General features: G+C 36.5%; 1 protein-coding gene across 1 annotated transcript in view; it reads left to right on the top strand.

Moving 5' to 3' along the window:
* Positions 1-14,404, top strand: part of PRDM6 (PR/SET domain 6) — a 75,513-nt gene that overhangs the window by 58,508 nt on the left and 2,601 nt on the right. The window contains exon 7 of the mRNA XM_084503002.1: positions 9,111-9,287. Coding sequence (XP_084359128.1) covers positions 9,111-9,287 — 177 coding nt within the window. The remainder of the gene's footprint in view (positions 1-9,110; positions 9,288-14,404) is intronic.

Below are 14,404 nucleotides of genomic sequence, written 5' to 3'. Positions count from 1 at the left end.
TATTTTTCTTCAGAGCATGCAAACCCATAAATCGTGCAAAGCTGTCAAAAGGAAATACCTACTCCACTAGTGATGTGGAGGAAAACAGATGCCACTTATTCAATAAACTAATATCCACACAGAAGAAAAATGTTGACTAGATACCTCAGAGTCAAAGTTGGTTTGAAAGTTTGTCAATACAGAATTTTATGGCCGTGAACTGAGGATGAAATTTAGCTGAACAAGTGAATTAAAATTTCAGGTACTCTGACCGGTGGCACAGTAAATATAATGGAACCATTATTTATGAATCAAAGCTGGTTTATTTGACAATTTTGATAGCTGGCAGGACAAAAGACAAAAATCAAATTAATTCAATAAAAAAGCTGTCCCTGTTTTGTCTCTTCTTCAGCTGTGAAGAGGTTTGAGCAGAACAGCTGAATTCCTTGCAACTTGTTCTCAAAACAGCATTCAATTGTGAATTTCATTTAAACAAAACACTATAAAAACAGTCACCTGTGAGTCTCTGTTTGTATGCCTGTCTATGTCTTTTTGTGTATGTGATTATCTACGTGTACACATGTACTTGTGTGATTCTGAGAGTAAAAATACACTAGAGTATAAATACAGTTTTCCAGGATGATACTTCAAGCATGCTAGGAATAAATTCAATTCCACTCAAATCTTCATAGAATTTGAAGAGTTTATAATATCGCAAAAATAAATAAATAAATAAATAAATAAAAATAAAAATCAACATTTTCTTAGTCTTAGCAGAAACAAATGCTACACTAAAGAAGCTGTAGGACACAATGGCCAATTTAAGTGCCACAATGTAGAATATATGTCCTGAAAGGTCCACTTTCCAAAGTTTAGTAGACTTTTTCAGTATTAAAGCATCCTAAGCAGATGCATAGAAGAGCGTAAAATGCTGCATCAGGGGTCTAGAAGAGCTATGCTGTGAAAATCCTTCACATGGTTTCTCAGCAATTCATCCAGCCAGGTTGTGAAGACTACATTTCATTCCTTCCTTTACTTGAACTTGTATCTCCCTTTATAAAGAACCAAGCTGCAGATAATAATTAGTACAAGAAGAGTATCTCCTAATGGAGCTGTTCTGCACTCTAAGGTGTAGTTAAATACTAATTTGCCAGAGAGAATAACAGAAGATAAGTCAACCTGAGTATCAGGGCTGTCATCTTGGAGGTCTACATTTTTATTCTATTTTCTTCTAAGTATCCCGTGTCTAATGTTAATTGAAACACAGGCTGGAACTCAAGTCTTCCGCTTTGGAGGTCATCACCATCATTAGTAGGTTTCTGATTTATGGCGTCTTTCCATTTTGCCTCTGCAAAAATTTGTCCATGCAATACAGGCCAGATTCACCATGAAAGTGTAGAGCATTTTTTCCTCAGAATACTCTATGACATATTAATCAAATTATCTAGATCAGAGGACAGGTGCTTACTTCTCCCCTGCAGGACCAAAGAGAGTAAAGAGTGATTAGAGAAAGGACTCTAAAAATTTGGTGAGGATTGGGGCAGAAGGATGGTTAATCAGTGAGTAAAGACTAAATGTTGACGTAGAAGCTTTCAGGATGATTTGAAATGTAATAGCTAATGCCTCTTTCTAAATACTCATGCTAGCCATTTAGCTGATTTCATCTTTGGTTGTTGGTTTTTGTGAATCCAATTCTTATGAAACTTTTCTGTTGAAATTTTTCTTATGAAACTTTTTCTGTTGTATTATGTAGAAACTCTAATCTCAAGAGGATGCAAGACACACTGAGGAACAATGTGTTCAATACATACAGTTACTGAGATGCTGTTTTGTGACAGCCATGTTCCCTCTTTACTGAAGAATGGCTTACATCTCTATCTTCTAATTAAATAAATTATGTAGACTGCTTGAGCAGGCCACTTTTGTAATGCGTTCTTTGTTTTTGTGAGACATGCCATCAACATAATTGTTGTAAAAGCATTTCCCAATAGATCTTTTGAAGTGGGGCTTCAGTCACACGAATCTGTTCAGGCTCATTGCAATTCATGTAGTGTTCTAAATACCAAAGTAATTGTTAGTGCAGATCATATCTGTTCTAGGATTTGGTTTCTCATATTCCTACTTTGAAATCATCACAGGTTGAACTTACATCATGGTGAGGTTTTGGTCTTTTAGCCAGGTACCAATAGATAAACTATTTAGTGGCTGGAAAAGAGTTGTCTTTGGTTTCTTGAACATATTGTATTTATCCACATGAAACGTTTCTAAAGTGTTGTACAAAATTTCCTGCAACCAAGAAGATAGGGTATGATTTGTGAAAGAATACCTGCCTGCCAGCCTGAAGTACTGGATACAACTCCCTGGTTTGTATTTTCTTGCCGATATCTGCAGCACCACTCCAGCTGATAAACAGCTCCCCATTTATTGTCAGCAATTTGTGAGCAAACCAGCCACTATATCTTTGATGTGACTGAAGCAGCAAGGGCTGTCTACTCTAGGAAATGACTTTAGACTATCTGTTCTGGCTTTGTATTTGTTTTTCAACAATGCTGATTACCTACAGCATGAGGTGCAGGGAAAACATCTTTGACTCCTGTATGAAAACATACAGGAGTCCAAATCATGGACAGATATTTGAGAAAAGCAGCTTAGCTGGGATTTGAGAAATAAAAACAAAATAATAACAAACAAACAAAAAAACACCTTTAAAGCTACTCAGGCTCAGAAAACATCTGAATGAAAGCAGAAAGGTGGACAGACATAAAAAAAATATATATATATTTATTTATTTATTTCCATTAGGTAGAGAGAAATAAATGTTCCTATTTAACAAACAGATGATTTTATAAATACATTTTTTAAAAAACAATATGAATACAAAATAGGAAGAATTTTTAAGATCAGTTTTTTTGCTGTTTTAGATAAAGATTATCATTGCAACTTAAATTGAAATTAATTTTATTTAATGGTTTACTTATAATTTACTTCTCCCCATCCACAAAGATACTTTTTAGCTTGTTAAAATTTGTAAGGTTCCTCTTGGAAGCTAATAGTAAATAAGGTTAGAGAGAATGTGAGAGATGGATCTTAAATCAAGATCTGAATTCTGGGACTTGCTGAGCCTTTCAGGTTTTTTTTAAACCTTGCTCAGACAGAAGCATTCTGAGCAACTCTTCCAGAAGCAGGAGTCAGAAATCTGTATTCTTTTCTTTCATTTCCCCCAGTGTTGCAGAAAATCTCAACAAAACTATCTGGGGACTCCAGAAAGTCCTATACAGCAGAAGCCTCCGTGAATCATTTTTAGAGCAATATATATATAGTTTTATAAATATTTATATAATTTTATATAATTTTAATCAGTGATTTTTTTTTTCTTTTCCTTCAGCTAATGGTGCAGTTTCTTTTAACAACATCTTTCATGTTTCTCACTTTGATCACCACTTTCAGGATGTATTGTTATTGAAGGAAGGCATATGGTTGCAAGTCCTGAGAGCTGTCTGTAGAACATTTTCATATACAGTTTGTGCATCTGTGTGGTATATATTCTCATTGACTGCCAAGTATTTAAGCTGACAATTTTAGGAAAATCCCTCTCTATATAACCGTATTGGAGACTAATAAATTGTAGATATTACCTGGCCCTCGCAATTCTTGTTTATTCAAAGTTCTTGTTTATTATTGTACATCTATTTTGCTGTTACAGCTCAAAATTTACTTGTGAGGTTTTTGTTTTGTTTTGTTTTAAAACATGAGCTCGTAGTTTAAAACTGAAAATTTCATAGATTTTATTCTCTAATATCATAGACCAGGTCATTTTGTGTTTATCTTTTACTTTATAGGTTCTGTGCCTTTGACCTTGATACTCTCCTTAAAGCCCATTAATTAATTTAAACAACTCCAAAAAAGACAAACAAAAAGTAAATGTGAGCAAGAGTTGTCTATTTCTGTTTATAGAGTGCTACGGAATATTGCTTAATTAAAGTAAACATCATGCTGAATTTAATGCTTGTTCTTGCATAATCTTTTTACAAAGGTTTGCAAACTCCCAGTACTCATAGTTAATAATAACAAAGCGTGTACAGAGTAACACCTCTCCCTGACAGCTTCAAAAGTTTGACAACACTTACTCGCTCTAACTTTCTGGTTTTGTTAGCTCCTCCGCAAACATTTGTAAAAGGCAATCCTAGAATCCCCGGTGGGTTCAGCTTCCCTGTATGTGCTGATGCTTGGTGCATGAAGTGCTCAGGGCTGTAGCCTTGCTGTGTAAGCAGAACACCACAGCAGCAGGGGATGTAGAGTTGGGTCCAGTTTTAGTGAATGTAACCCACTCATGGTCACAGCGATGCTAAGAATGCTTCAGTGTGCAAGCTAGCAATACCCTTAGGTGTCAATTTGTTCTACAGACTCTTAGTTCAACTTGTTAGAAGAAGACCTCCCTCCAAAATATGTTTCTGTTCAGCAAACTGTTACCTAGCTTCTCTGGCTGCAGCTGTGCTCTTTATCCTTGGTTACTGCATGTTTTAGAGATTCTTGAAGTTTGGCCATGAAAACCAATGCTCGTAGCATTTCAGCACTCTCTGCTTTCATTTCTATGAGAGGCTGTGGTGTGACAGTTTCCCCTGCAATGCCATGAAACCCTGCCTTGGGCTGAATGGCATGTTTTGTTGCTGGGCTCGGTATTCGGCACTGACAACAATCATATTGTTCTCTTCTTAGCCCTCAACAATGAGAAAAGCACCTTCAACTGCCTGCCAGTCTGTCTTTCCGTTGGTGCTTTTCTAGGTAGGCTTTTACAACATGCAAAACCAGCATCAATGGGCTAGTTTGTCTCCCTGGTGTGACAGTGTTTCAGTGTAGAATTACAGGTATTCAAAAATTTACCATTATGAGGAACTCATCTCCTAAATATTGCATTGGCATTTCACATGACTCCTGAAAACAGCAACTTTGGTTCTGAGGAGGCCTCACCAGAAACCAGTTCATCATAAAAGAAAGAATCTGAAAATTCAGTTGAAAATAATCATAAGATTTTTCAGGATTATAAAAATTCAATGCACCTTAAGTGCACCTTCTCTGATTTATGATACAGAAAATATGTTTATACTGGCTGGATGTACTTAAGAGTTAGGGGTTAGAAAGTACATTGTTCCAGCAGAGGACTGGTAAAAGATAGATTAGCAGAGTGATATGTTGTGTTTGCTAAATGAAAATATAAAAATTATCAATCTAAATGTACAATTGCCTGTCAGCAGCTATCAGCTATTCCAGATGTGAAGAAATGGATGTTTTACACTGTTATGTCCTAACATGTTGCCTACCTGCTGCATAAAGCATGAGCTTTGGTGATGCTCAATAAGCTTTATGTGGAACATGGTATTTGTACTGGTCATGTACAAGATGAAATTTCTCCTAGAAAAATTCAGTTCCAAAAGCATATGACAGGAAAAACACTGTCACCACAGGGCAAAATCATTCATGAGATTTTCTTAATTAGAGAGAAAAAAATATTTTTGAAAACACAACTTAAAAAACCTTGGAAAAGCTCAAAATTTAAATAACTTAAAAACCTGAAAACTATTACATTACAGACATTCCCTCCTGAATTTCACTTTAGTGGACCATCATATGGTCAGGAACTGTAAGATTAGGCTTCTAGAAAATGCTGATGTATGCTACACAGTACTAAAGATACATAGCTGATTGATGGTCCATGTGGTCAATAACAAGTGTAATTTTTCTAACATGAGAGTTTTCTCCCAGATATCCTTCCTTTAAGCTTATGCAGGAACTAGGAAAATATGTTGGTAGGCAGTTAATGAGAAACATTAGAACTGCTTTTGACAGATGTCAGCACATCACTTTTATCAGCACATTGCTATACATTGGTTTATCTGTCCTTAAATTTAACTTTCTTTAAAATGCTAAATGAGAAGATTTTGATCAGGGTTGATTTACATCTGGAAGGGCCTCCTCTGTGAAAAAAAAAAAAAAAAAAAAAAAAAAAGCAATGATGAAGAGATTCAAAACTATGTTCTTCCTGGCACATGATAGTTAAAGAATAATTTTTTATAGAAAAAATATTTCTTCAGACAGTCAGCATGTACTTTCAAGCCCTGGTACACCTGTTTTATCAAACCAGTTACTTTCATGCTTGCAAATCTCCCTATACATGTGCAGAGGAATATTTTAGGTACAACATGTCCTAAGTAATACCTGTGGGAATTAGCTTTTCTGGGCTTGGACCACAATCAGCCTAGTAACACACCGTTGCAAAAAACACCTGTGATGATCACTGTATTTGTCACTTTGTCCCTTCTGCCTGTAACCTTCTAAGATCACCAGAGATCACCATCTTGATTCAGTGTCCCATCTCCAAAGAGATGGCAGAAGACATAACTGTTACATCAAAGACAGCCCTGCTCTGCCCACATCAACGTATTCACTGAACCAAGCATTGCTCATGTCCAGTTCTTCTGCACCACTTTCTCTCTCTCACTTTATTTATTTATTTTTTTTTTAAGCATTGATTTTATTTCCATCGAGAAAAAATTCTGAGCACAGTAAAATGGCTACTATAGGAGGGAAAAAAAGCCAAAAAAAAAAAAAAAGACAGCTTTTCTACTTACTGAAAGTTTTTTGTTTTTTTTTTTTTTTTCTCTTGAAAAAAATAACGTAGTATCCAAAATTTGTGAAAATTTGGCATATTTTGAATCTGTCTACTGTATAAATTAGACATGGCATTTTAAAATTGTGATAGTACTTCAATGCATATATAGGCTTTCTTTTTAAAATGAGCTAGTTAATATGTCACACATCTAGCCTGAAAAAATTACTTATTCTGCCCACTTCATTCTTAATCAGAATCGCATGTGTATAAATTGGAGAAATGTATCTGCCAAAAGAGTAGGTTAACTTCTTTAATAGCTGTTCTGCCAAGACATGGATGAATGGAAAAAATGCAGCCTAAGTGATCTAATAATAGGTAATTTTTTACAGGGCTCTTTGTCTTGAGCCAGTGAAATTTATTCTGAGTATATCCTTTGAAAACAGGGATATTTAAACTCAAAATTTGTTTTGAGCCAGTGTAGGTGGTAAAAAGATTTTGCTTGGTATCTTAATATTCACTGATAATAGGCTTGGAATTTCAACAATTTACATACAAGTTACAGTGTGACTTTTCAGAATATGAAATTAATCACATAGACTGTTAGAAAAAAAGAAAGAAAGAAAAAAAGATTAATTGGTTTTATGTAGTGTTGTATCATTTATTGTAGTAGCTGTTAAAAATAGATAACCAGAGGCTAATAGATGTTAATGGTCCCTTTCACTATTAAAAAAATCAATGTTTCTTGGATACAGAATATCTTAATGTATTCTTTTTGCTTAAAAGTTTTTGATTTGAAAATGCCTAAACAAATAAGTCTGCATTCACAAATCATCTTCATTTTACCAGCACTTGAAATTTCATGTCAACTTTGATAAATATTTTCTGTGCAAATTAACCATGCACTTGCACAGAGAAGATTATCAAACATGTTACTGCTTGTCTTCCAATACAGAAAATAGATATTTAGTACTCTTTTTTTTTTCCCTTCTTAAAATATTATTTTGCATATATTCATATTTTTAAGGGCTGTATCATCCAGGTTAAGTAACCTATCCATAGATTTTACATATTTCTTTCAAACTTGTTGGAGAGCAGTTAGATTTTCAAATGTAAGTAATTAAAATTGTAAGCTATCGAGTTATTGACCAATACTAAGCTATTAATCAAGCTAAAAAATTCTACAATCAGGGTTCAGTGCTCTGAAGCACTGTAAAATAATAGTATTTGTGTTCAGTGATGCAAGTAGCCACAATTAAGCAGTTCACTTGACAAATGAGATAGTTCACTTTATTTTGCACTTAATTGAATTGTACATGCTTGGTCACCATTGTCCCCTTCCTTATAGTTTTGGTTTCTAGCCATTTAAGCATACACATTTATTAAAGAGAGAGCAATTAAGTTGGTGGTTGCCATTGGCTCTTGAGATGCAGACATCAAGAGCTGTGTTTTAAAATGTTTTACATGGTAAATATCACCCAAATCCCACCTCATCCCTTTCCCATCCCTGGATTTTTAGTTTCCTTAAAAAGTCTGAGGAACATGTAGGACTCTGTCACTAACTTATACGAAATATGAAAAGAAAAAAAAAAAGTATATTGATATTAAATCACTTTTTACAAAGCAGAAATATATACAGTTTCTTTATACTTAATTTCATTTAGCAAATGTATTTGCATTTCAGCAGTCCTGTCTCACTTTACTGTCTTGTATTCTTTTCTTTCTGTGTTTACAGTGTTTGTTATGACTCTGAATTCGTAACATCCCAGTCAGGTTTGTTTGTTTGTTATGTTTGTTTTTAACAAGCTGTGATGTTGAAAACCTAATTTATGTGTTCCATTTCAAGATCACAATAAAGACATTTTCAGTCTGGGTGGCAGAAACCTATTAATTAAATTAAAATATTTTCAATAGCAGTAAGAAAATAGAAAATAGAAAATTTAAAAATTGTAAACATGGCAGTTAATTTTTCCAGTGTCTTTCACTCAAAAATTTGATCTCAAAAATAAAATAAGTTAATAAGAAATAAACAAAACAAAACACAAAATAAAATAGATTCTTCCAAACCAGTATAAAGATTTTCATTACAAGCAGTTACAGAATCCCTGTAGAACATATTTGCAACAATCAGACATATCTGTAGGTAAGACTGTAGTGGGCACCAATAGTCAGAGAACTTCCTAAGCCTCTTAACTGCCTTGTATGAGGAATTTTCTGTCAATCAAACCACACTGAATTTGGGAAAATAAGGAAAACATCTGACGTAGTACTAGTTCACTAGCTTGTTGAGTTCTGTTTTGTGGGTCACCATGCCCACAGACTCTCAGGTGATTCCTGCACAAGTATTTTACATTTGCTAAAGAAGTCAAGATGATTTGGGTATGTGTCTTCCAAGAAGGCCCCAACAAACTGCCCCCGCAGCTCTCTTTGGAAATTCCTGGGAAGACCAGATGCTCCTGTCCATGTCATTTTTGACTTGGGATGACAGAGCTCACTGACGGCATGGTATTTCCCTTTCCCATTGCAGGCCCTACCAGTGCGGCCACTGCTCCCAGTCTTTCTCGCAGCCATCGGAGCTGAGAAACCACGTCGTTACGCACTCCAGTGACAGGCCTTTCAAGTGTGGCTACTGCGGCCGGGCCTTTGCTGGTGCTACAACACTCAACAACCACATCCGGACACACACTGGGGAAAAGCCCTTCAAGTAAGTACTTGAAGCCAGCAGCATTTGCCTGCTGTGATTAGAAGGGAAGTGCGTAGCTGCTGCTCACTAGCACCACCAGTATGCACCAGCAGATGGGAGAGGCTGTCAGGAAAGCCATGGCCAGATAAATCCATTTATGCTGCAACTAAAATTGGAATTAAACAAGGTTTGTTTTCAGGTGCCTTGCAGGCCCAGAGCAATTTCCTATCCTCTGATGAGAACCTGATTGTTTTAATTAAACAAGAAGCTACTGCCAGAGAACCATAGCTGAAAATACACTCAAGACTGGGACAGGCTGTCCTGTAAGAAGGTTTCAGGTTTCTCTGAGGCGGAGGTAGCTGGAGTTTCACATGAGAGCTAATTTGGATTTGGTTAAATATGAGGACAGGGAAGGAGAAGGGGAGCCTCGGAACAACTTTCTTAGCCTCAGAACCACTGCACAGAAAATGCAACTCTGTCTTCTGGCATAAATTTGGTCGGATTATAATAGTAAATTGTTAGTATTTAGCTATCCAAAATATTTTTTAAAAAGGAAACCTTGCCTGATCAAGGCGTCTTTTAATTAAACAGACTCTGCTGACTTTTGCAGTTTCTGTTGATTGAAATTAAAGTCAAGCAGACATCTGAGTCTCCAAAGTATTCTCTTCTCCACCCTCACCTCCAGCAAAGCCGATCCAGGTCGTTACTTTCTGTTGTGCAAGGCTCTGCCTACCCAACAAGAGATATTCTCCAAGCCAGAATGCACTTTTTCCATATTTGTGTCTGTCTCTTTGCTGAACTGGCAGGCACAAAATTTATGTTTACTGCACCTGGAACAACCCCATTGTGGCAGAAAAATAATGTATTGATACCAAGGCATAAAGTGTTAATATCACTTCTTTTGAAAGCTGCCTAGAAGAAAAGGGAGTTAAGTGTGGGAGAAGGTGAGCCTCTCCCAGCTCTCCAAGGACTGCCTGTCCCCGGTCTACTTTTCTCCCTTTGTCTTTCTTTTCCACTTTTGCTGTCCTGTGCCCCATGTCTGGTTAGTGTAAGCAAGCTCAGCTGTGGGGCCTGTCAGAACCCCTCATAACAAGCTCAGCAGCGATACGGGTGCTTTGCCTCCATATATGGCTGAGAGGAAGCCTGGCCTCGACTGTGTCTGTGCTGGGGGCAAGGGGACAGAGCCCCAAGACAAACTCTGCATATCCAGGACAGGAGAGCTCGCATACCAGAAATTGTGGCTGGGAGAGCCCTGTAGGTGGCAAAACGCGGAAACTTGGAGCTTCTCAGCAATGACTCCACCAGAGCCAGTCTGTTGAATGCTGAGAGCCCACAGATCAGCCAAAAATAGTGAGAGCAATCAGATTGATTTTATCTAGTTGCTGTGTAAATAGATTTTAGTAATTAATGGAAGAGGTTTCCGGGTCAAAATGGAAAATAGATTTCTTTTAATGTTAAGGTGTTACTTATGTGTAACCTTGTTGACTCCACTTAATTTTTTTCCTTAACATCCTGTTTTTGTCATGTTTCCAATAGATCTGCTATTTTACCCCATTTAGAGTCATTATTTTTCCCCTTTAGTTTAGTAATTTTTCCCCTTCTCCAAAATAGTCTTGTCTACAGTACAGTCTCACTTATGAAAAAAAAAAAAAAAAAAAGTCTTAATGTATGTATTACAATTAGCCAGTGGTCTGGGATTTGTTTTTTTTTGCTTGTTTCACACTATTTATGCTGAAGTATTCATGTACACTGGGATATATCTGCCTTCTCTTAAAGTCACAGGGTAGAGCAACAAAAAATATGGGTGCTTTGTATTGGTGCTTTATGCTGCATGTAAATGGTGTAATTTGTCATTCTTTTACAATTTTAATTAGTTCCTTCTTTAAATTTAAGAAACAACAGTTCCACTTTCTCTCTGGAAGACTCATTGAAACATTTGGAGTAATATGACTGGTAATTTCACATGAAGCTAAAACTGGAGCTGCCATTCTTCCTGTCCCTGGTAGTCTGATAAGGGGATGCAGATGCCCTGATCCTGCAAGCTGTTCAAAGGGCAGATTTGCCTCCCATGGAGGACTGCTTGTGTTTGGGGAAGGAGAGGCAGAAAACTGATCCAGAAATTGATCCTTTGTCTCTGCTGGAGGAAAAAGACATAGCTGCACCTCACCTGTCTCCTCACCATTTAGAATCTCTTGTAAAGGAGAGATCTCAGACCTGGTAATATGTAAGCTTAGGTAAACAAATAAAAACAAACAAACAAACAAACAAATATGTATATATCAAATTTTAGTAAACAGGAACCATAAATGAGACAAATAAAATTTATATATCTTGATCATGAAATTTTTGTTTACAAATGGATTTTGCATGTACACTTACCAAAAAAAAAAAAAAAAGAAAAATGGAAAAATCTATTGAGGTGGGTGTTCTATACCTCAAAAATGTTTGTATTCATGGCAATATACATACTTCTTTAAATAATACTACTACTATTAACAAGAAAGACCATGAAAGTGCTAAATTATTTAAATTCTAGCTAAATTGTTTTAAAAATAACAGGCATCATTTTAAATGTATTAGTAAGTTCAATTTCATGGGTGAAAATGGGCAGCCAACCAAACAGTTAATGTGCATCTTCTGTGAATGGAATCTCAGTATTTCTAATGCAGTAAGACAGCTGTGTTTGTAAGTAGTATTTGGACAAATTATAGTGTGCATGGATTAGGCAGGCTATGTCAAACACTGAGTGTATGTTGTGTACATATTGTTTCAAAGGTACATTTGATAGTCAGAGGGTGAAAGTATTTTCAAATATTTCAAATAATTTCTTATTTGGGAGTCGGTCTGTGATTGGTTAAAAAGCTTTAGATGTGAGACGACACTTTCTTTGTAGTTCCTAGTTAGCTTAGCCTAGCATACCTAGTATGTATGGTGGAAGACTTTTCTATTTGCTTTTCCTTATAGATAAAAATGCTAAGTGAGGTTATCTGTAGTCAAAGCTTTAGTTACTTTGCCTAGACTGCAGGTCCAGTGAGCAGGGATTCCTTTTCATGTCATCACAAGCTATCAAATCAACCTCACCATTACAAAGATTTTGTGTATTCTTATCTTACTGAAGACTCCACTATGGCTGCTAGCGGCTGGAAACAAAACTCTCAAGCAAATTAAAAGGTAGGAGAAAAAGGGAAATTATTGGCTATCCTCATTTTCTTAAATTCTTCCACCTCAGCATCTCCTATTTCAGAAAAATTAAAGGTGATTTAAAGGACCTGCCTGCAGAGTCATGGGTATGCAAACATGTAATTTTCAGGATTCAACCAAAAATAATGGGAGGAAAGATTGTCAGATTGGGATAAGCCAGGTGATTTTCTCTTTTCTTACTCAAATGCAAAACTAGGGAACATTCATTCCAGACTGAACATAAATATTGTACCTGCAGTGATACCTCAACTTTGTCCTTTTTTTCAAAACCCTTTCAAATTACTTTAAAATTTAGTGTTAAAAGTAATTCTTGAACAAAATTTTACAATGTTTTGAAAATATCCAATGAGAATATTTTTTTTTTCCTAAAATAGACCCTCAGTGTTTTCTTCATCTGAATCCTTTCATGGAAGTTGACATAAACTTGGGAATTAAACCAATCCTGGTTATACTTCTCAGTGTCAATACTTTAAAGGCACTGTAAAGCAAACAAGCAGACCAGTGAGGGCTAGTTAACCAAACTCAGAAAACCTGGTACTTCAAAAATCCCCTAAAATATTGATGTTCATGTTGTTTATGAATTTAAGAGCCATTTTGTTCACTACATCCCCTCAAACAAACAAATCACATAGAGAAGCCTCCTGGTAGAATGAAGTCTTGTGTACCACAACAGCTAGACTGTTGTGGTACAACAGTGCTGCTTATAAGTAAATGAAAGCACGTGCATGGCGTAAAAAATGGTAACCTGGACCCAGTTGTCACTGATGTCATCTAATTGTGAGAGGAGTTTTAAATTGCTTCTTTGAATCTACCTTGTGGCTGTTTAAATTATTCCCAAATGCCACCAGATGGGTTAAGTGGAAATCAAGTGGCCTCTCAGTTAATGGGTAGCTTTATTACCAATACTTGTATTGGTACTTGAAGCTTAATTGAAATTTTGGCATAAGTCTAAGAGACAGGCTTGGGTTCAGTCTCCATGATTACTTTTGTGAGCTCCTATAGCAGAGGTGGACTCTTATTTCCTTTTTGACTCTTTTGGCTGCTATTATATCTTCTAGCACAACATTAAACATATGTGGCTTGTAATACAGAAATACGCATGCACAAGCATGCGTGCACATGCTCCTCAGACACAGTTACTGAGGTAGTTATTCTGCTGCAATAGGCTTGGAAAGGATGGTTTTTAGAGGGAAAGTGTAATAGTTCAGAAGAAAGAATATTTTTTGATTTCCTTCCATTTCCACCTGCTGTGAGGTAGTTATGACGAGTGCTGTAACACAGTTGTCCTCACCTTTACAACCAGCCTATATCTAGCAACAACTTCTTTGGGTCACACTGAAGAGAGGAATCGGGGGGCTAATACCAGTCCCTGCCTGTAAATCAAATACGTATATATCCCAAACTGTGATCCTTAATCACATCTTTTACAAGTGCCTAGAAAATACCCAGAACCTTGGGTACTATCTGAAGTATTACCCAGATGCATGAGTACTAGGGGAGAGCTAGAAGAGTTATATGCCTTGCCAAGGCTTTCAGAGTTTTTCCCAAGGATTGTATAGTGTAAACAGCACAGCCTGACCAACAGCAGAACTTGGTATGCAGGGGTAAATGGCTGTAGTAACAGATTTATTATTCTCTAGTGTCTCTCTAGCAGCACGATACGTCCTAGTTGTCTCTATCTGTATGAAAGTGTACCGGAACAGCCTTTAGCTTGGAAGGTAGAGCACCATCACTGGTAGAGGCTTGTGGATAAAGGATGGGAACTAATATTTTTAAGGAATGCAATGAGCCCTGTTCCAGAAAGAGTAAGGAGGTGTTCATGGTCAGTGGTTTTACTGAGTAGCAGTACGTCTTTTGATAACCTTATAGTCTTTCTCTGATTCACATATGGCCCCTAGATGTCCTGACATGGTATATTGCATTCCTTTAACCCAGCA

Source organism: Aythya ferina, assembly GCF_964211825.1.
Source record: "Aythya ferina genome assembly, chromosome: Z".
In the NCBI taxonomy this organism is placed as follows: Eukaryota; Metazoa; Chordata; class Aves; order Anseriformes; family Anatidae; genus Aythya; species Aythya ferina.
This window is presented reverse-complemented; position numbering and strand designations above follow the sequence as displayed.